Below are 24028 nucleotides of genomic sequence, written 5' to 3'. Positions count from 1 at the left end.
AGATATTAATTTATATAGATATAATTTTCATATTTTTCTAAATATCTCAACCATATACAGACAGAACTCCTCATCCTCATATGAAAGCTCTCAGCTAGACACACAAAATGCTGCTGACAGTACAAGTGTAAGTTGCCGAGATACTGTAAGTTGTTTACGAAATATTACAAATGTAATAATGTGTTTAATGTGACTTAGAAATTCAGTTTAAGACCCAGAACCTAAAGAATACTACCACAATAAAAATAGTTTGTGCCGACGGGTATGCCATTTATACTTCTTTTGTAATCTCTACAATTCCAGAGATATGGACATTTGAAGTGTGAGGACATAATTTGATTCTGTCAAAAGGCTTAGGCTCTGCCTACTGGAAGTTGCAATGCAAGCTTCCAGAGTTCCATTGGAGTGAATGAGTTAACTTTGAATAGGAAAAGAGATAAGGTGAAAATGGGTAAACGAATCAGCAAAATAATTGTGTTATTTAATCAGTTTTTAATTGGGTTATTGAATTATTGTATAATAGAATAATTGCCTTTTTGCTGAAGTATTTATTGGGTACTAGCACTTTGCAAGAGTTTTCTGATGAAGTCATTCGACAAAAGCGTTTAATAAAAGTTACTACGCTATTGGTTTGGAGCCTTATTCTGGAGTCTCACAATTGAATTGGTTGATTCGTTTACCCATTTTCACCTTATCTCTTTTGCTGGTCGAAGTTGTGGTTGTCGTTTTATTTGTTAACTTTGAATAGGGTCATTGAGATTTGTCAGATATATGAGCTCATAGGAAAGAAAACACATGCTTACAAATGAGTAAAGCACACATGGCTTTTTTGACTGCTAATGCTGATAGTATGCAGCACGTGGTTAAAAGATACAAGCCTAAGGGTGCGGCCACACTCTGAGCCTCCCTAGCAAAACCTGTGGAAACTTAAGTGAAACCCAGGGTCTTTCTAGCAAGTTCCAGGGTAGCTCCAGTAAAATCCAGAGCATGCTCAGTGAAGCACAAGGATGACTCTGCAAAACCTGTAGCTAACCTCATAGTCAACTATCGTAATTATGGTGGTAATCATGAACCTAAAAGATAAAAATGATTAACTTTTGGTCAGCAGTGCCACACATGTAAAGTGGAATCATTTCAAAAGACTTCGTAAATCAAGAGAGGCTCATTCTTTTATTAAAAGAGAACATTTAAAAAGACAAGCTGATGAACTAGAAAGCTGAGGTCCTACTTTTATGTTGGTGTCTGTGCTTGGTGTAACAATCAATGCAGTAGATTTGTGAACAAAGAAAAGTATTTTGAACTGTTCTGATTAATGGGAGACTTGTAGAGCTCAAAGGTGATACTGTTTCTAAGTGCAATGTTATGTTAGTAGAAACGTTTACCAAAGTAGTGCTGGTTAGAAACTTGATCTGGCAAAGTGTGCAAAACTTGTTACATATGGTGTTGAAGAAATTCAAACAGATGGCTCAGTACCGTCTGCTGGGAACAGCTATGGCTTGCAGTTTCACACAGTCAAAAGACACATGCAGTCATTATTAGGCCTCAGAGACCATTTGAAAATATGACTGCTTTCATTTAATAAGGAAGTCCACCATGTAAATTTGAAGGATGACCGATCAAATTTCACCCAAACTATTTTTTCTGACTCTGCTGATCTTTTCGAAGACAGACTAGGCAAACTTCCAGTTGTGTACTCCATGAAGTTAGACCTTGATGTAAACCCAGTTATCAGGCCATCACAGAAAGTTCCAATAGTTATGTAGAAAAGAATGGAGTAATTTGTCCAGTTGAACTACCTGAATGGGTATCCTCCATGGTAGCAGCTCATAAGAAAAGCTCAGATGACATTAGAATATGCATTTATCCAAGAAATTTGAACAAAGCACTGAAATGACATCATCCAATGCATGGAGAAGTTGTTGCTGCTCTTATGCCAAATGCCACAGTTTTCGGTCTTAGACCGAAGAAAAACTGTTTTGGCAAATTTTGCTTGACTGAAAATCTTCGCTGCTCATCACTTTCAGTACACCATTTGAAAGGTACAGATTTTTGAGAATGCCCTTTGGAATAAATTCTGCCAGTGAAATCTCAATGTGCAATGGAGCATTTTTTTTCTGGCTACCCGTGTGCTATTATAGTACATGATATTCTTGTAGGAGGCAATGGTGAAGTCAAACATGATAGAAACCTCAAGAAAGATTTGGAAAGAGCTTGTGAAGTGAATTTGAAGTTGAATCCTCAGAAATGCAAATTCAGGCTATAAGAAGTTACTTATGTTGGTCATTTGTTTACCAGTTCAGGCTTACAACCAGATCCTTCCAAACAAACAGCAGTGCTGGAGATGCCAGCTCCAAACAATGTCAGAGCCCTGCAACATTATCCTGACATGGTCAACTACTTAGGCAAGTTCATTCCAGATTGGAGTCAACTTTCAGCACTGCTCAGAGAGATGACATGCAAAGGTATAATCTGGTCCTAGTCAGACCACCGCCAAAGAGCATTTGATGTCCTGAAACAGAAAATTGCCAGTCCAACTTCTTCTTTCAGCTTTTCAAGGTTAGGGGGCGCCACAGCGGCACACCTGTCCACTCATGATTGGCAGTGGAGTTTTACGGTGTTAAGTTGCCAGCCTGGCGCCCAGCTTTCCACAGAAGGCGCACACATGAACACACTCACGCCTAGTGCCAATTTAGAGTGTCCAATCCACTTAAAGCACATCTCTGGGATGTGGGAGGAAACCGGAGCACACTGAGGAGACCCACACGACCACAGGGAGGTCATGCAGACTCCACACAGATGGCACCCCAGCCAAAGATCGAACCAGACAGCCTCTTGCTGTGAAGCGCCAACGCTAACTGCTGCATCACTTTGGCCGCGCAAGTGCCAGTCCATCTACCTTAAGATATTATGATGTTCACAAACCAATAACTCTTTCCTGTGATGCTTCTAAAGTTTGGTCTTGGTACAGTCATTTTTCAAGAGGGTAGACCAGTAGCCTATGCGTTGAGAACTTGAACCCAAACAGAAATTCAATATGCTCAGACAGAAAGAGCTATTGACAATTGTGTTTGCATGCTCAAAGTTCCATGATTATATTTATAGCTGACCTATTCAAATTGAGGCTGACAATCAACCTTTAGTCACCATTTTGGGAAAACTAATGCACACAGCTCCTACTAGGTTATAAAGCATGATGCTCAAAATGCAAAAGTACAACTTCAACATTGTTTAAACAAAAGGCAAACTTCTTTATCTTGCTAATACTTTATCCTGATCGCCCAGAAAAAAACACTGAACAGCATGAAAACGAGAAACCTGACTTTGAAGTCATGGAAGTAAGACATTTTTCTTTCACACTTCTTGATCTTAAGAGCTCACATAGCTTCAAATCCAATTCTCCAGAAGCTCAATCACCATCAGTCAAGGATGGCCGTCAAAGCAATCTTGTGTACCAATAGATGTGCAGCAATAATTTCCTTACGGATATTAGATTTTGATGGAATCATGAAAGGTACAAAAATAATTGTTCCAAAATCCTTTCAACAAGAGTATATAAGATCTTGCATTGTGGCCACCCAGGAACAGATTCTACCAAAAGATGGGTGAGAGGTCTAGTATTTTGCCCTTCTATGTCAAAAAACATTAAGAACACTCATCTTGTTCTGCTTGTAATAGTACAAAACTGCATCAACAAAAAGAACCACTTCAGGTAAGCCAGATTCCTGAACTACCTTGGTCAACAGTAGCTGCAGACTGTTTCAAGTGGAATGGCCAACATTACTTGGTATTAGTAGACTCTTATTCAAATTGGTTCAAGGTTGAAATACTTCCTAATCTCACATCCAGTACTGTCATTACTAAGATGGAGACATTTTCTTTTTCATGGTAGTCTGCATAGTCTCATTTCTGACAATAGTGCACAATTTACAAGTCCTCAATTCAAAAGATTTGCTGAAACATGGGACTTTGTTCATATTAAGAGAAGTCCTGAATACCCACAGTCAAATGGCTTGGCTGGATGTGCACTTCAAAGAGCAATACAGGTTAGAGAAATCTAAACGAGACAATCTCGATGTTTTCGTAAATCTCCTGAATCTCAAACATTCCTTGTGATAATTTTGGTTCACCTGCCTAGAGACTTATGTCAAGACGAACCAGAACCACATTACTAATCAGCAGCAGTCTATTGATTTCATGTGCTAAAAACAAAGCCATAAAAGCTCAACTCTTGAAAGTGTTTGTCCCAGAAGTCCTATTATAACAACTGCAAACTGCTCAATCCATAAAAAGAAAGGGGATAGTGAGTATGCAGACAAAAGGTCTTGATTAGACTGAATTTGTGAAAAGTTTATGCCAAGAGCTGAAATTGTACATCGTGGAATCACAGGGAATGGAATTTTGGCAGAATCAGAAGCATTCATTACTAGTGTCCGAGCCAGCATCAACACCATCTTGCCTGCAACAAAGACGCTAATTCTCAGAATGACTTATCCATTGTTCCAGTACCAGAGCACATTCCAGCATATATCCGTTTGAGAATATCTCCAAGAGTCCTAAAGCAGAACATTCTCCAGCGACTGTCCCTGTTGCTAAACCCAGTCCTATTACATTACAAGATCAGGTCGCACTTATAAACCTAGTTCCAGATACACAGAAACCTGGACATGAATATTTATTATTGTCTGCATAATTTACATGCCTATTCAAATGTCATTGTCAATACAAGATAGCTCAGTAAAGGAGGAGGATGTAAATCAGTGTGTGTGATGCACCTTCAAGCAGCTTTCCAGTCAACAAGCACGTGCATATAAAAGTACTGAGAACGTGCAAGCAAGAGTGCCATTTTGTAGTGAGCAGCCGAGGTGTAAGCATAACCCAGCCACTGGGGATGCACAAGCCAGTGCATTTCTTTATGCCGGTCCCAAGCCTGGATAAATGGGGAGGGTTATGTCAGGAAGGGCATCCAGTGTAAAACCTCTGCCAAATAACATATGCGGACTACAATACAGATTTCCATACTGGATCGGTCGAGACCCGTGTTAACGACTGCCACCAGTAGTTAACTAACAGGGTGCTGGTGGAAATTGGGCTACTGTTGGCCAAAGGAGAAGGAGAGGGGGGGAAGGCATGCCCGAAAGCAGAAGAGAGGACACGCAGGCAGTTGGTGAGACTGAGCAATATGCAGAGGACAGGAAGAAATGGAAACAGATGATCCGCTGTGGTGACCTCTAACGGGAACAGCCAAAAGAGAAGAAGCCGAGGTGTAAGCATGTGTCACAAAGAAAAATACTGCCAGCCCAGCACGCTGGAATTTTGTAAATTATATGGCATTTGTGATTAAGATTTAGATAGAAGTGTGACAGGAGACACTGTCAGCCCAGCAATCTAGAATTTTGTAAATGCTTATATGTCAGATGTGAATGTCAACATGATTCATATGCTTGTGTTACAGATTTAATAGAACTGTATGCTATGTGTATATCAAACTGCTGGTACAGAAGTGTGTGTGAAAAGGGTTTGTACAGTACTGAACTTAAAGATGTATCCACAGTGTATCATACTGAAAAAGAACAGTAATGTATACAAACTATTGTAGTTGTGTAAATGTATATGCTTTAACAGTAGTACTGGCACGTAGGTTAACTTGTAAAACTTCAGTAAAATAGTTGAAATTAAACTGTTTTATAACTGCTCCATAAAAGAGATGTTACCTTTCAGTTTCAGTGCAGCAAGGAGACAGGGTGTCAAACTCTGCATTGTTTAAGTGTTCTATTATTTTATGTCTTCCAGCAGTTGCAAACATCTGAAGGCTATGTATTTACACAGGGAGATGCTAAATGTTAGCAGTTTCTAGCAATGGTTATTGAGCATGTGAACTGAAGTCAGGTGACAAAAAGCAGGTATCCCAGCAGCAATATTTGATACTAATTTAAGAACTCTGAGTGTGACTGGACATTTTGTACTTCGACCTGGAAAGACCCACAGACCACATCTGCACTTGCCTTGCTGTAAGTTAACTAGGGTACAGTAATGTCTCAGATTCCATTAGGAATATAATGAAGTATAGCTTAGATGTTTTCTGCATTTGAGACTGTACTACATTTGTTTTAAACATTTCCTGTGATTTTGAACTCTGATATTGCTGTGCATACATATTTGGTATTGTCTTGTTCTTTATTATTAACTATATTTCAACCTTTCACTTGTAGCTGGTCTACAGATATTTAAGGTCTTAGAGTACTTGCATATCTATTCGGTGATACTGTGCAGGCCACTACTAATAGCCTTGGTCTTTGTCAAACTACCACTTGGATTAATAGCAACCTCACACAAAGATTGGGCACTCTTTGCTAACGGCATTAAAGTAGCTAATAAGCAGTGGCTGGTGGTTGTGAAAACTACCTTATAGTCTGGGCAGAAGGGGGAACAGCTAGTAAACCTGTGCCAACCTTTCCCAGGTGTGTGTGTGTGTGTGTGTGTGTGTGTGTGTGTGTGTGTGTGTGTGTGTGTGTGTGTGTGTGTGTGTGTGTGTGTGTGTGTGTGTGTAAAACAAATCTCCAAGAGTGTGCGAGTCAGCTACTTGGGCAGGAACACGAAGCACTGGTTGGACAAACAGGGGTGCTGGAGGTCCTGGTTTGGCCACTAAGCTGAGATCTCAACCCTATAGCTGTGTCAGTGGGGAGTCTATTGGGAATCTGGAAAAAGAGGGGGAAATCAGTCCCAGACTGACTGTGGTCTCTTGTGTGCTCTTAAGGGAAACTGCACTTTACTGTGTGTGTACTTGTCATCCTCCCAGTGTGTATGTTCTCCACTGTTCCGGTGGTGAGGATTGAGGCTCCTTGATTACTGGGCCAGTGCTGGAGTGTCACATATTAATTGGTGGGCAGTGGTAGGATATCCACATATGATTGATTCAGTAGTGTGGATATTGAATTCCTGTAGCCTGTTAACAGTGGTCACTGAAAAATCAGTCTGTTAGAGACTTGAACTGCAGGCCGAATGGTTAGAACTATAATCAGCACAGAAACTGAGACATCTGGAGGCTGAGGAGAATGAGAGGCAGAGGCAACATGAGAAGGAAATGCTGACTTCGCCAGGGTCATGGAGGTAATGAGGAAGGGAGTAAACGAACCCAGAAGCCACAAAGGTCAGGAAATTTCTTCCACAATTTACAGATGGGGATAATTTTGACAGTTTTATTCATATGTCTGAAAGGGTATGTAAATAGTATAATGTTGACCAAAGGCTCAGGGTATTGTTTCTGGCACCTTTACTCCATGGTAAAGCTGTAACTGCTTCTTCTAAAATGTCTGATACTGATTGCTTAAATTACAATACTGTTAAAAATTGTCTTTTAGAGTGTTTTAAGTTAACATCTGAAGCTTATAAAAAAGTTTTGTAAGCACAGACATGAGGCAGATGAAAGTGCGTTGGAATATATTGCTGAACTAAGCACTTATTTTCATAGGTGGGCGAGTGGATATCAGGTCACCACTTATAAAGGGCTGGCAGACCATTTGGTGACGGAACAAGCCCTTAGCACTTTGCTTAAGGACATTAGAGTCTGGTTAGCTGACAGAGAATTTAACACAGCAAATGAGGTGGAGAAAAAGGGAGACCTATACATAGCAAGCAGGGCATCACTGCACAGGAAAGTAATACCCAGTGCTGCGCATTGGTCTAAGGGAATCCATAGTGGACAGCATAACCCACCCCAACAGAGTCCCCCAAGTAGCAGGGGAAGCCACTAGTCCAGGTACATGTTAAGACTACGGGTTAAATGTTTCAAATGCAACCAGAGGAAGCCATGTAATATACAGATGTCCACAGAGGCAAGGTGTGGAAAAAAAGGTGGGCCAACCAGTAAGTGGGAATAACAGAATGCAGCTGTAAGTTGTCTTGAGACAACAAGGGTTCCAAACTACCACAAGAGGTTATATCTCATCTTAGTAAATGGGAAAGAGGCCACTGCTAAGAGAGAGCCTCTGACCTAATCATTGTGAAGCGTGGAATGGTTAAAGTGGAGCAGTACTTGCTTTGACAGTCTACTCCAGTCACAGCTTTAGGAGGTATCCTATTCCAAATACCTTTGGCTAGGGTTCACCTTGACTGGGAGGGTGGAAAAGGAAGCAAGCAAGTAGGTGTGTTAGAGCAAATCCCTGCAGATGCACTGAATAGGGTTTGTAGCCAGAACTGGTGAGGTGGTTACGTCAGGGAGGGAACTACCCTGTAGCAAGGAGACTGAAGATGAGCCACAGCTGCTTGTGGGTACTGATGTTACCTTGAACAGAGTTGACTGCAGTGGAAGGGGTAGTAATGTCTCAGCAGCTATCCTCTACCCAGGTTTGAGAAATCTGAGCACTGTTACAGGAGTTTGGGGACATGTTCACTGGGAAACCAGGGTGCACCAACCTGTTGCAGCACCAGGTGGATACAGGACCCCAAAGGGCCTATTAAGCAGGCCCCTTATTGGGTGCCTGAGAGAGTCAGACTCTGAGAGAGGAGCTGCAGGAAATGTTGGAACTAGGGGTAATACAAGAGTCCAGCACAGTCCCTTGTGGTGCAAAGAAGGATGGTTACACTACTCTGTTTAATGCCAATCAGTTAAGAAGAGTTATGTCAATAACAAAAGGTTATCTATTAATGTATAATCTGAAGGCAGTTGCACAGTCCATAAAAATGAAATGAGTAGACTACAATGTTTTATCTACTCCTACTTTTATAAGGAACCACATTACTTTTAAAACCTTAATTACACTGTACAAACTACATTAACATCCAGTTGTTAAATTTAACAGCTACAGTTTGATTGTATGCAATACTTATAAAACATACTTCCATCATCAATGAGATGGGATGTTTGAAGTTCTCTTGAAGGATACTTGCACTTTTTGATATTTATATAGTAGGTACAATTCAAGCAACACGTATATATTTGTGGCTGACATTACTTTGATCAAAGAGATTTTATCATTAACTAGAAAAAATTGCGTGTCTGGCTGAAAATCTTAACTGCTGTCTAATTTTGTGCGAGCCTGTAGTACAGTAGGAACTGTAGTATTTCCCCTTTCCCCACTTTAATCTGACTTTGGAGATGGTGTAAAAAACATTTATGTCACACAGTTTGTTTTGAGGAGTTAGTGATAAAGTACTTGACATTTAATATTTTTCCCCCAGTTTGGAAATATAAAGTAATACATATTGTTTAAACTTAAAATGGCCCCATAAGGGCAGGATGCATATACTTGGCTATGAGCCTTTAGAGATATACATGTACACACACACCAACACCTTAACTGCAAGCACAAAAAAACTAACTGAATACTTATTACTTCACTGCATCTTAACACAAATGTAATAATATATTCAATGTTCTGCTGCCTAACATTTACTCCGTTTCAAAATACTAGACCTTGTATCTAGCTCAAGACTAAAACTCCTTTTTTGTTCCAGTTTACACCCATTGTGCTTTATGGCATCCAAAACATTTTGGGGTGTGCCTTCTTTGATTTACCAGCTTACAACAGGCAGTATTAGAAAGGGCAGAGTTAACAAAATGATGTTAAGACAGTCTAGAATGCCCTGCAATGGTGAAATTAGTCTTTGTTTACCACTTGTTTTTCATGTTTTCACATTTATGTTCATAATTTCACATTTAAATTCAGTTTCATAATGGAGAGACATACGTGTTATTGAGGTATATGGAGTGAAACAGTAACATGGGAAATAGGATAATTCACTGTCAACGCTAGTTTATATCACACTACACTAGAAATATTGCTAGTTTGCTAGTAATTATGAAAACAGTCAATATTTCTGCATGTACTTACTACTTCAGGAACTGAGTGGCTTAGAAACTGTTGCAATACAAAGTGAAACTAAATGTTGATAAAAACATTATAAAAACTCTCATATTTGCACACTGTAAGTTGCATATCCAGTATTACTTATTTGGTTAATTATAATTAAGCATATGTTTTCATATTTCTGTATCGCAAACATGCACTTATTGAAGAATTCCTCGTCATGCGAAAGCTTGTGTCTGGTTAAAAATATTTTAAATACATATCTAGGTTGTACATTTTTCAAAATATGAAAATTTGCGAAAGTTAAAAATATAATTTGAGGGAATTGTAACATTACAGTATTTATGGAAAAGACTATGAATGATCTGTTATCACTGCAAATACTTCTTATTGATACATTGCTATTTGTACAGTTTTCATAGCTTATACGGTTTCAAAATATTTACATTTATCTTATACTTTTAAAGTTTATTTTTTCAAAAAGTACTCTGGAATGGGTTTTGGCTGCTAGAGGCGTGACATTCTACACTACATAGGCAAACTTTCAAGGATAAGAAATGAAAAATGTTCAATAACACCCAAATACAATCAACTGTTATATCTCTCCCCTATTTAAAGGAAAATTCTGCTCTCTCCTACAGTTTAACTCAATCCTTAGATTTCTTTTCTCCCTACAATGTGGTTCTAGTAAATGTGTAGGTTATCAGAAACTTGCTTGCACCTAGTTTTTTGTTTTTTTAAGCTCAACTTCTCACAAACTTTGCAGAGGAATTTCTATCTGCCTGCATGACATACCATAGACACAGATAAATATGTAGTTTACCCTGTCTGGTAACTGCTGTCACTCTTACATGGGCAATTAATACTGTTAATGTCAGCAGCTGCTATATAAAAGAGAACCAAAGATTTCTGTGACATTTAGAAAAAAGTCAGAATTTCTTTTTTTTGTTAAGTTTCAACACATTTACCATTTTCAAGCTGCCACCCCAACAGACACAGACAGAACTGCAGAGAAAGACAGACGGCCACCCTATCAATCAGATGCACTGATACTGTTCATAAAGAAAATTGTATGCATTTTTGTGACATCCTTCCAGAGGGGGATGCATATTTGGTTCACACAGATCCATGGTAAGAGATTTTTACTGACTGAGTCAGAGTGGCACAGTGTAAGAGCATATTCTTGTCTAAAAAAGAAATGTGACCTTTGACGGCAACCATAACATACAGCTGAATTTACTTCAACATAAGTTTACTATGTGCCCTTGCATTAACATTAAGAAAAGGAAATCATAAATACTGTGTGTGCATATATACAAGTAAAATTTGTGAAAGTGCATTTTCGCTGAAATGCACTTTCACTGAAGTGGATTAGTTCACTTGGAATTCGCAAAAGTGAGCTTTTGATGGATCGAAGTATACCCATATAACGGAGAAACTGATTTTATGCCCGTGTGTACTTCACGTCCTTTAAATAAAAAAATAGAAATTCTGTGCAACTGTTTGTGTATACATGTAAATATAGCTTTTTATACATATACTATCTCTCTCTCTCTCTCTATATATATATATATATATATATATATATATATATATATATATATATATATATATATATATAATCTATTTATCTATACATCTCTCTCTGTGTCTATATATATATATATATATATATATATATATATATATATATATATATATATATATATATATATATATATATATATATTTTTCTTTCTTTCGGCTGCTCCCATTAGGGGTCTCCACAGAGGATCATCTGTTTCCATTTCTTCATGTCCTCTGCATTTTCCTCTGTCACACCAATCACCTGCATGTCCTCTCTCACCACATCCATGAACCTTATTCTTAGGCCTTCCTCTTTTCCTGTTACCTGGCAGCTTCATCCTTAGCATCTTTTTCCCCAATATACTCTGCATCCCTCCTCAGCACATGTCCAAACCAACATAATCTTGCCTCTCTGGCTTCATCTCCAAACTTTCCAACCTGGGCTGACCCTCTAATATACTTATTGCTAATCCTGTAACCCTCGTAACACCCAGTGCAAATCTTAACATCTTTAACTCTGCCATGTCCAGCTCTGACTCATGCCTTTTTGTCTATGCCACTGTCTCCAACCCATATAACACAGCTGGTCTCACTACACTTTTGTAGACCTTCCCCTTTATATTTATATTGCTGTATATAAAATGCGGTTTTCTATCATAATGAGGAATGGCTCCTGCTTAAAACTCAGCTGGTAGAATGCGTGTTAAAATTTACATTACGCTGAAATGAAAATGATCAAAGTTACATCAGCTAAAGTAAGCACTCATTTGCTGCTATGAGGTCAACGTTATGAATGGAGATGGCAGCACAGTGTGGATTGGGAAATGTACTCTTTTCTACACTTGTAGTGTGATCTTGGAGTTGGTATATTTGATATGTAGGGGATGTGGGGGGTGTAGGGGGGTTTGCCCCCCCTGCAAAAATGGAAATAGACACAGACTTGATATTGGAATATTGGCAGTTTGAATGTTGATCATCGCTGTTGTCATTTTCGACACTGTAAATTTCCAACATTACTACTTTCAACTTAACGATTCAATTTGATCAAAAAATATTGCTATTTTCAAATGACAGTGAACCATGAAATGTATTTATGTAGCATGTATAATACTATATGTGGGATGCAGTACAGTGTAAATACATCTACAGAGAAATATGCAATTGATATTTTTCTGAGTCACAAATGCACCAACATACTGATGCGAGTGTGTGTGTATATACATAATATACACGTATAAAGATGCACACAAATATATATACACACAGACTGTGAATGCATGTGTACTTGTCATCCAAATCAACCTCCTTTCAGTTGCTTTGTACGTCCCAAATATTTTTCACCATACCTGTTGTTAGACTCCATTGCAATGGTTGTTCATTCCAAAATTTGTAGGTTTAGTATGTTTTCATATTACAGTAAACTCAGTTAACCCACACCCATGGGAACTGGTAAGTGTAGTTTCTGGTTGCATGAGAGTTGCTATTAAAAATAGACCCGACAAATACTGTACCTTGTAATATACCATACTATAAACATTGTATTGATTTGATTGTAATATTGAAATACAGTAATTACAAGCCTGGCTGGAATAATATTTTAAACTTATATTTCCACTAGAAAGTGTGGCACGTGGAACCGTTTCCAGTGGCAAGCTGACTGGATTGGAATTTAATGAACTGAACAGAGAGAGAGAGTAAATGCACGTATGAAAGAAGAAGCAACTGTGTGAGACAGATCAGAGAGGCGTATGAAAGCTGAACAGTGTGTGTAAGAGATCGGACAGAGAATGTGCAATCTGATGCAAACCGAGTATGGAGCAGTTGTTGACATTTTAGCAATCTGACTTAATTGGTTTGACTTGTTCGCAGGTTGGGCAGCGAGGGAATTTCTATCTTCCTTTTTAAAACTCAAATTCTAAAAATGTAAGGTGCGTTTCTGTGGGGTGATACAAAGTACAACACATGAAAAACTGAACTGTTCATACTGTACTGTATTTCTTCAAGTTTTTTTCTGACAGAGTTCTGGTTGCTTGAGTTCCGATTAACTGAAAGTTTACTGTAGCTTAGTACAACAGAAGTGATGCAAATATAATTATTCCACTGCTCTTTTCCTTTGTGAAACCATAAAATATTCACTTGTTGATTTTTAGTCATTTACAGAACAGTCACATCTGACAGCACTGTGAATTGTGCAATAATGGTGCATACAATTCATTAATTAATAATTAAGTTAACATAGCAGAGTTAAGTGTTATTAATGAATACATTCTAGTAAATATTTTTAATGCTTTACTTATTCACTATCACACACTGATTGCGTGTTGTACATGCAATCTTTGTAGATGTCTTAATCTCAAGTATTTTTTTCTTTGTACTGCTAAGTGCATTTATTACTTATTACCTTTGCCAATACGGCCCAAGTCATGCCTGAAAAGATTCCTGGGACTACTTCATTTTCCTGGTTATTGAAGTATAAATACTAAATAAAGGGGGGGGGGATTGAACATGACATACAATTCATTTTAATTCTGCATCATTCATGAGAGAAAAACGTCCCACTGAAGGCAGTGAGAAGTACACCAAACTAAGTTTGGAGTCCTTTTCAGTGCTACATGACAGAGCAAGGATCATTTACTGCATTGAGTTTTCACACCTTAACATGACAGTGTGTGGGGGAGGGCAGGTCTGTCAATTTTTTTCTATAACTACAAAAGAATTCCTTTATAAAAGCCTATTTACCTACTTTCTTTTGCTGGAAGTAGCTAACAGCTACTTATTGCATAGAACAAGCTCTGAAAGACACAAATGAGGCTCAGTCAGGAAAACACAGAAGTAGCTCTGTTACGGAACATATGCTAGATGAAAATGTTTCACAGTCCTGTGCTGTTCTATCTTAATGGCATGAGAAACCAACACCAGTTCCTTATGTCTAGAATGACTCCTATAAAGAGGACTTGAAATATATTCTGGGAAGAAGGAATGAAAGCAAGAAAACAAGTCCACATCATCAAGGCAGTCTGCATTATCCATTTTGTGGTAAAAACATTAAAATTGTAAAAGCACTTTGTTTTCTGAGCTATTTTAATGCCTCAAAATCACTAACATAAAATGAAAAAATGTTTTTGAGTTTTAAGGTGGAGTCTTCTTTTAACTATATCAACCTGCAGTACTTTTTTTACCTAAGCTAGATCTTTGGCATCAAATCCAAGTGCCAAACTTTATTACACACAAAAATCCAATACTGTATTGTAAAGTGACTTATATCAAGCTGACAATTTGTCAATGTACCACCTATACCATTTACTTGTGTGCTAATGCTAACTGTAACCATGCCACTAACCCTACACATCACTTTACTAACCCCCCCCTTCTCTAACAGTACCACCGATACAGACAACATAACACATGCACAACACTGAATCGATCTTATCTAACTCTTACTCTAACTTCAACCCACAAATATTTGCATATTCACACCAACTGCTATAATGCATTCTTAGACATCTTCATAACCACCACTTTTCATTTAAACATTAATCTTCCTGCACACTCCTGTTTACCTACACTATATAAAACTAATGTGTGTTCTCTTGTACCCAAAAGAATTTTTTTTTTTTTTACCAAATGTGATTGTACCTTTTGAGTTACAGCCATGGATGGACAGATACACGCACACACACACATATATATATATATATATATATATATACACACACACACATATATATATATATATATATATATATATATATATATATGTATGTATCTATATTATATATACAAAGACATTAAGATATGTATACTGCATAGGTTTATACAGTTTTCTCTAGTAATATGTTAATACTAAAGGGAAAAGTACATAAAATTAAAAACATCCAAACATTAAGCATAGCAAAATGTTAAACAAATTACTTCAACACAAGCGGCATTATAAATAATGCACGTCAAGTAACTTTACTGCAACTAAACAAAAAAGTAGCCTTCATTTACTAAAGATCCGTTTTGTAAATCCTACAAATGTTTATGATTAGAAGCAGAAGAGCAATAAATTGCTGCTTCTTTCAACATAATGCAATCAGCATGTAGAAACCACATGAATAGTATGTACCTGTGTGCTTACAGAAGACACAGGCACAAGCTTTCAGATCATTCATTCAACAGTTTGAAAAGGTACAAATTTAAGGAGAACTGAAACAGTGATAGATTCCACTTTTGCAACATACAGGGAAACAAGTATGCAAGGAATCCATCTCCGCTGTAATTAACATTCAAGTGATGGTGATTTCACATAGCAATGCCATTCTATCACCTTTTTAAAAAACCACCAAGTGAACACAAGTGGCTGCATGCTCCTTTTACTTGATATGGTAGCTACAGAGGGCAGCTACACCAGACTCTAAACAGGATCTAGTGGAAGAAGTTTAGGGACATAGTGGAGAGAGGGACCCCACTTAACTCTTACTACTTATCTGACAATACTCCTTAAATGACAAGTATATTTTTTTTTCACATAGCCTTCAGCAATGTTAGCACCCAATCTACCAAAGCTAACCTTCTGTGTGTCTGCAATGTAACGGAGATCCAGTCACTTTCCAAATATGTAAAGCATCTACTAGGTTACCCAATTACATAAAGTTAAAACAAAATATGTGGAACCGTACCTTCATATGGTCTGTAGACTGAACAAACAAAGTACTTATTCTTCTGCTCCAGCAAATTCGTCAAGGCAACATTCATGATAACACCACCAGCTTCGTGTACCATGGCTTTACTCCCAGTACTGCCCAATGTCCATCTCTCTACTATCCCACCTGTAATGTCCAACAAAGCATCAGCCACTTTTCCTGCCCAGAGATCTTCATAACACCCATGCAACCTAAAATCAAAAAAAAAAAAAAAGTGAGAATTTCTGGTCAAGAAAATCTAACAATTTCTATGCAGCTCTATTTTTACAGACAGGTACAGTCACAAAGAAAATCTTCCACACCAAAGCTTAGTATAGCACTGAGACAGACTGAGCCCGAACTGTGACCCAGGCAACCGGTGTTCAGTTAATGGCCCATGCATTCACAGAGCCTGGCAGGAGAAGCATTTAAGGGACATGGCCCAATGACCTCTACCACACGGAAGGTGGGGTTTACATGCATGTAAAGACACACAAGATGGGGCAATCACCATGGATGAGACTAGAGGACCACCCCTCATGCTGCAGGGTTAAAGGGTAGGGATGTTTGGAGGGAACACTCCTTGCAGAAATGAGAGGATATCCTCAACTGGCAGTCCATTTAATGTCCACTCCTCAGCATCTTGCCATGTGATGCAAAGTTAGGGATGATGAGGAAGTAAAACATCTTCAGAGCCCATAATGACTACCATGATGACTGCCCTCTTGGTCAAATTTTCCTGGGGGATCAAAGACATTTTTTGATGCATGACAGGCTAAAGAGTAAAGGTTGATCCCATAAACAGTGAGCCATCAAGAAGGAGACTCTTATTCTGACAACAAATCCCACAGAAAGACCGACAGTGAAACACTTTCTACTGTTCCAAAGGAAATGCTTAACAGGAAAAAAGACAGGAGCTTAGCAGAATATGGTGATGCAGGAACAATTAGGTAAACGGCTGGGAAAAATTGGAAAGTTTTTGAAACTCGATGTATAGACACAGGTGGCCAGAGATGCCCATGTATTATTTATAAAAAGGATTGCCGAATTAAGAATTGCACTAAAAGATTATGGACTGGCACTGGGAATGCAAGAGGGAAGAGGGAAAAACAGGAACCTTTAAATGTGGAAGGTGCAAGTATTGTCCTTATTTAAACAAAGGTGAAGATGTCATTATTAGGGGTTATGGCATTTTTCATCCACACTGCTTAACTAACAGAGTAGTCTATATAGCAGTGCGTCATAACTGTTCACATTTTTATATAGATAAAACAGAAAGGGCACTCAGATAGAATTTATAAACACATGTATCGGATCAAAATGAAAGATTGTTCAAATGTCCTCTGAAAACATTCAACATGATGGGCACACACATTTTGTTGAACATCCAAAACAAAAACTAAGGGGGGCCACAGTACGTTAAGTAAGAAAGCAAGGAATTGCAATGGCAATCAAGGATGACACTGCAGGACCTTATGGTTTAAATATGCCCCCGGATTCATTATGCATTGCACAATGTGCAAGATCAGTCCAGGAGCTCTAGCAGGCAATATGTTTGCTGTGCGATGCAGGAACAGCCTGTAGGGACATGCATGAGGGCTCCTGCACTAGTCCAGAATGGACTAAAACCCTTTATACAAATCTCCCCATTTGCAGGAGAAAAACATGCAAATGAGGAGATTTTGCTTTCCAGGAAGCTTGCAACCGGCCATGCAGGACTAGTGCAATCTGCAGAAATGTACTTGGTTAGTAACAGAGTACATTTCTGCAAACTCGAAAACGGAGCTGTGACAGCCCCAAATAAAGGCTGCATATCATGTAGTAAGCATGCCGATGGCAAAGTAAAAGGCCTTTGGCATTGCAAAAGTGAAAATAAAGTACAAAAATTAACTTTAATTTTTTTTTAGCCGATCTTGGCTGTTTAAGCATAGGGCAGCAGCATGCAAAGGGATCGGGGGAAACAAAAACCTAAATTAAGCATTCCAACTAAAATAAGTAATCTGCCATGCAAGTCAATGGCAGGCAGAAGACAACATGGTCAGTGAGTAGTGGTTGCTAAGGGGGGAGGGTCAGTGTGAGATATGTAACTATACATTAGCAGGCAATCCTATGCAAATGTGAGGAATGATGGCGAATCCCAGTTCTCCCCAGCATGTGAGACAGGTCCCAACAGTGTAAGAGTAGGAATGGCTTGGTGCAAAACCCTAGGAGTTAGGTGACATCATGGGGGGGGGGGTATGTCAGGCATACTGTAAGCAGACTAGAGCCCTGCGGCATGGGCTTGCTCCTAGCTTAGCACAGCTACGCTAGGGGTTTTGTCTGAATCTGCTTAGCACTCTTTACATTGCCTAAGCGGGTGTGCACGCCACGCACCGGGTTTTAAAGAAAAAAGGTAAACTAGGAAATAACACTGTGCATATTTGAACACTGTTTGTGCAGCGTGCCCCCGGCTTAAAAAAGGAAGCCAATGGGAAGAGAAAACAGGAGTAGGAAGGTAATCAAGGAGAACTAGCATAGCTGGCAGGTGAAATGCATCAGAATCAGCCAATTACACAGGCAGCAGACCAGCCCAGCCCAGAACACTACTATAAACTATGCAAACATCTTCCCCTCTGGTTTTTCCCACACTATACACCACTGGTGTAAAGCAGGGAACTTTTAACACTCACAACAGCAAAATGATAGAGGCTGCAATAGCTATCATACAACTTGTGGAAGAGGCTGAGGGTGGTGAGGATGTGAATACTGTCCATCAACCCACAGTGAGGAGACTGAGAAGAGTGTACAGACCCAGAATAACCTACCAGGGGCTACATGAGCTGGAGATAATGGAGCGTTATAGGGTGGACAGGGACCTCCTACAGCAAATTGTTGAGCTGTGCCGGCCACACCTGACACCTAAAGAGGGGAACCCATCCCAGTGGATACCAAGGTATGCGTAAGTCTAAGAATACTAGCTACAGGTACCTTCCACAGGCCAGCTGGGGGATACAATCGGGATCTCACAGGCATCAGCATCCAGGGTACTCCTCCAGTTCCTAGATGCCATGTCAGCACGTCGGTGAGCACGTACATTTCCCCAACACATGTGAAGCATTGGCCAGCAATATGCAACTGTTCCACTAAATAGCAGAATACCCTGAGGTAGTGGGTGCTATAAACTGCAAGCACATACTCAAAGCACCACCCGGTGAGCGGGGTAGGGTCTAAATCAACTGCAAGGGCTTCCACTCCATCAACTGCTAGGACATGTGCAATGCCCAGGGCACAATAATGAATGTGTGTGCTAGCTGCCCTGGAAGCTATCACGAGTCCCATATCTGGCATCTGATGCAGCTGTACCAGAGATTTGCCAATAGGAACATCCCTGACGGTAACCTAGTAGGGGATGCTGGATACGCACTGGAGCCGTGGCTTGTAATACCCATCAGAAATGCACACATACAGAATTCCATAATGAGGTACGTGCACAGACTAGAATTATAGTAGAGCATGTGTTTGGGATGCTCAAGTCACAGTTCCAGTGCCAGAACACATCTGGTGGAGCCTTGCAGTACTCACCAGCTACATGTACCCAAATTGTCCTCGTATGTGCCATGCTACACAATATGATCCTGTTGAAACAGCTGCAGCAGGAACAGCATGGGGCAGGGCCACATAACCCCCACCATTGCAAAGGCCTGCACAGGCACAGAGTGACGTAGAGGAACAACAACCTGAGCCTGCCACAGTAGACAGGAGGAGGCGTGCCCAGTATGCCCTGGCCTTGGTAAAGGGGCAACGCATAGCACATACACTGACACAGGAGGGACCCAGGGAATAACGCCTCTCTCTCTCGCATACAATAAAAGGAATGCCAAACATTACGCAACCTGTGCTTAACCAAGTGTAGGGAGTGTACAATGTGCATCCAACATAAGCAGCCGTGCAGCACCACTATCCTCACTAATGGGACACCCACAAGGTAAGCTACTCGCACATGGCAGTCAAGGGGGTTTCACATACCAAACTGTCACAGCCAGCAGGACAGGTGTAGACAAACACAAAGGCTGTGCTATGACCTCTGAATGATGCCTATGGGTAACCCCCAAGTCTACAAAGACTACAGCAGGTCAGGCAGTGGGATGTCAGTTCTGAAGGGTAGGAAGTCTGAAACAAATATGCAGGTAAATTAAAGCTAAGTTCAGTAGTACAGTGGTATGCCTCTAGGAAGCATGACAGGTAAGACTACAGAATGAAAGAGTACTTGACATACCAGTACAGTCATAGCAAATGTGTACAAGTGTCAGGTGTGCTCCCCCATCCTACGTAGAAATGCAGTAACAGACAGGTGCCCCCAATCCTGTGTAGAAATAAACAGGTGTGCCCCCCATTCTATGCAGAAATGTAGTAACAACCAATGACACATGATAAACAGATACCCTGCAGAGACAGCATGCTACCTGTAGGTGCACAGCACGAAAGTCAGCACTGCAGTACAAACTACCTGGACTATCCACACATGCAATACAAATGGGCGTACTGGGCATGCTCACACACTTGGAGAAATGAAGGCAATGTCAGTCAACAACATACTGAAAGGCCATACTGGGTATGCTCACACACTTAAACACATGAAGGCCATGTCTGCAAACACCAGTGGACCAGACATACCTGGCAGTCGCAGTTGTTAGTGCAGACACTCCTCAGTGTGTATGACTCATGCTTTGCACAGTGGATAGGAATACAGACATATATGTAAGGATAACACACTACAATAAGCCAAAGGTACATAGATGTGTGAAAGAGTGAGTGTGACAAGGAGCCATCCAGGCTTGTCCCACCCAGCACACAGCCAAAGGGCCACAACCACATGAGTCATATGTCTCTCATTGCAGATACTAGCCACAGGTATCTGTCAGCATTACATACTATGTAGTGCATGTGCTAGCTATGCAACATCACTGTACAAGTAGTAGTCATCTAGCAGTTGTAAATGTGTACCTGTGAAATATAACCCTGTTTGTGCCCTCAAGTGGAGTTGTCAACCCCTAGATGAATGGGTTATGGCCCATGCACACAAATTGCCCTCCCCATAGCCCTACTATGGCAAGCATGCTGAGGTCATCCACTGAGAAATACACCTTTGGGAGAGTTGTAGCCCAGTAATCTCCATGGCATGTCCCATAACTGCGCACTGCCGTAAACATAAACTAGTTGGGTAGGAGTTCTAATCCCAAACATTGCAACTGTGCGTGCCTGTGTGTGTCTGTGTAGACAGCAATGCTTTTTAGGGTGGTCACACTACCTACAATTGAAATGCTCAACTTTGGTACGGCTGCTGATGATATCCACCTAGAAATACACCTCCGGGAAGGGTGTAGCCCAGTAATCTCTGTAGCACATGCCATAATGGAGTACTGCTGTAGTGTGATAAATTAGTTAGGTACATGTTCTAATCCCAGACTTGGCAACTGTGTGTGTGATTGCGTGTCAGACTACAGGGCAATGCTTTTTAGGGTAGTAACACTCCCTACAATTCAAATGCTCTACTTTGGCAAGGCTGCTGTCATTCACCTAGAAATACACCTCTGCGAAGGCTGTAGCCCAGTAATCTCAGTTGCAAGTCCTGTAACTGTGTACTGCTGTAGTATGATAAATTAGTTAGGTAAGAGTTCTAATCCGTGAGAGAGAGTGTGAGGGAGGGAGAGAGAGAGAGAGAGAGAGAGAGAGAGAGAGAGGGAGGAGAGGGAGGGAGAGAGAGAGGGAGGGAGAGAGAGAGAGAGAGGGAGGGAGGGAGAGGGAGGGAGAGGAGAGAGCGAGAGAGAGCGAGAGAGAGCGAGAGAGAGCGAGAGAGAGCGAGAGAGAGCGAGAGAGAGCGAGAGAGAGCGAGTCTGACTGTGTACAGAACAATGCTTTTTAGGGTAGTCACATTACATACAATTTGAATGCCCTAAATTGGCAATCCTGCTGATGTCATCCAATGTGACAAAGCCTTTCTAAAGTCAAAAAAGCTTTCAGGTCTACAGATAATTCCATTACTGATTTGTTGAAAAATAATTATATTTCTGACACTGAAGCCACATTTATCTCCTCTAACTATCCTAATTTAGGGAAACTTTTTGGAATTCCGAAAATTCATAAGAATCAAGTTAATCCGCCCTTTAGGCATATTGTTTAAAATAAAAGGACCAAGACAGAAGGCATAGCAGCATATGTTGATATGATATTAAATCCCATTGTGCAAAAAACTCCTTTTTTCTTATGAGATTCCTGGGATTTCCTTAACGTATTATTTCTCAACCTACCCCCTTCATCTCCGATTATTTTGGTCACTCTTGATATTGAGTCCTTGTATACCAACATTCCTCACGATATTGGTATCCAGTACTTACAAAATTATTTAAGTAAATGTACTTCCTTTTCACAAAACAAGATTCATACCATCTGCACCCTCACCAATTTAGTTTTGAAGAACAATTTCTTCTATTTTGCAAACATCATTTTCCATCAAAAGAAAGGAGTAGCAATGGGGGCTAAATTAGCACCAGCCTTTGCTAACTTGGTTTTGGCATGGTGGGAAATTACGGCCTTAACTACTTTATCTGGATTTGAACATGTGTTTTTATATAGGAGATACACTGACCATCTTTTTTTTGTATGGGAGGGTAGTGAACAACTTTTAGATGACTTTCTCTACCAGATTTCTACGTCTATTCCTTTTTTGAATTTTAAATCGTCTGCTAAGGGACCTTCTGTTAATTTTTTAGATGCCATTGTATCACTTGATTCCACATCCCATACCTGGTCTTCTACCATTTACAGAAAGGATACTTTTCAGGAATAATTATTTACATTACAGAAGCATCCACCCTTTATTTATGAAACTTAACATGGCTAGAGGACAATTTATCAGATTGTCCCATATAATATCAGATGACCACTCCTATATTGCATGTCAGACGTTTTCCTCTTTTCTGTTAGAAAGAGGATACCCCAGAGGTACAATTGCAGTCTATTTTTTCAGAAGTCAGTAGACCTAGGCATAGTAAATTTCCTCCTATTATTCATAAAGGTTTTTTACCCAAAAATGTGGCCTCTACCACTACGGTTTCGGACCACACACAAGGTATTTCTTCATCAAGCAGTAACACTACACATGATTCTAACCTTGTCACATCCACCAACTCTGCTAACACTGCAGATGATAGACTTTCCGCATTCCCAGTTCCCATTTGTAGGGATTCTGCTGCTATTAAAAAGATTTTCATGAACTGGGATATTTTGACTTCCAGTCAAGATGTTAACCTGAAACTGGGCCCTTACCCTATTTTTTCATATAAGAAGGTTAAAGCATTAAAACTGTTAGTTGAAAATAGGGATTCTCCTTTTTTGATTTCCCCTTCAGTATTTAATCCTTCCAAAGGTATGTTTTCATATAACAGCTGCATTACTTGTAAATGGATTAATACAGGTATTTCTTACACTTTTAAACGTAACAATTTCACTGTACATTTTGATAACCATTTTGACTAAGTCTATTCTTGTGGTATATGCAGCAGTTTGCTCCACCTGTCCAGCTTTTTACATAGGGAAAACTATACGCAGACTTTCTACAAGAATAAAAGAGCATTATTATGCTATTAAAAAGGCAGACTTAAGCAATGCATTAGCTAAACACAGCCTTATTTGTAAAGAATTAATTGATTTTAAACTTCTGGTACTTGATTCTGTTCCTTTATTTTTTAGAGATAGAGATATTCTGCTGGAAGTCAGAGTTGCGATGGCAACTTCTCCTTAATGCTAAAGCTCCTCCAGGCATTAATGAATCATTAAACATTAAATGTGTGATGAAATGGCGAAACTGAAATTAGACAGTTATAGTACCATTGTAATATGGTGTCGATTAAATTTTATTATGCTTTCCTTACAGCTCACTACAACATTGTTAGTTGACCTAGATATCTGCCTCCTTCCAAGGCATTAATGCAATATCTTAAATTTTTAAAAATT

General features: G+C 39.7%; 1 protein-coding gene across 1 annotated transcript in view; it reads right to left on the bottom strand.

Moving 5' to 3' along the window:
* CAPN10 (calpain 10) overlaps window positions 1-24028 on the bottom strand; it is a 423833-nt gene that overhangs the window by 258105 nt on the left and 141700 nt on the right. The window contains exon 5 of the mRNA XM_044070888.1: window positions 16034-16248. Within this exon, the coding sequence (XP_043926823.1) occupies window positions 16034-16248 (215 nt within the window). The remainder of the gene's footprint in view (window positions 1-16033; window positions 16249-24028) is intronic.

This window comes from Protopterus annectens, chromosome 4.part1, assembly GCF_019279795.1.
Source record: "Protopterus annectens isolate FY-2018-M chromosome 4.part1, PAN1.0, whole genome shotgun sequence".
NCBI lineage: Eukaryota > Metazoa > Chordata > Ceratodontiformes > Protopteridae > Protopterus > Protopterus annectens.
The sequence above is the reverse complement of the archived record's forward strand: the minus strand, read 5'-3'. Positions and strand labels throughout refer to the sequence as shown.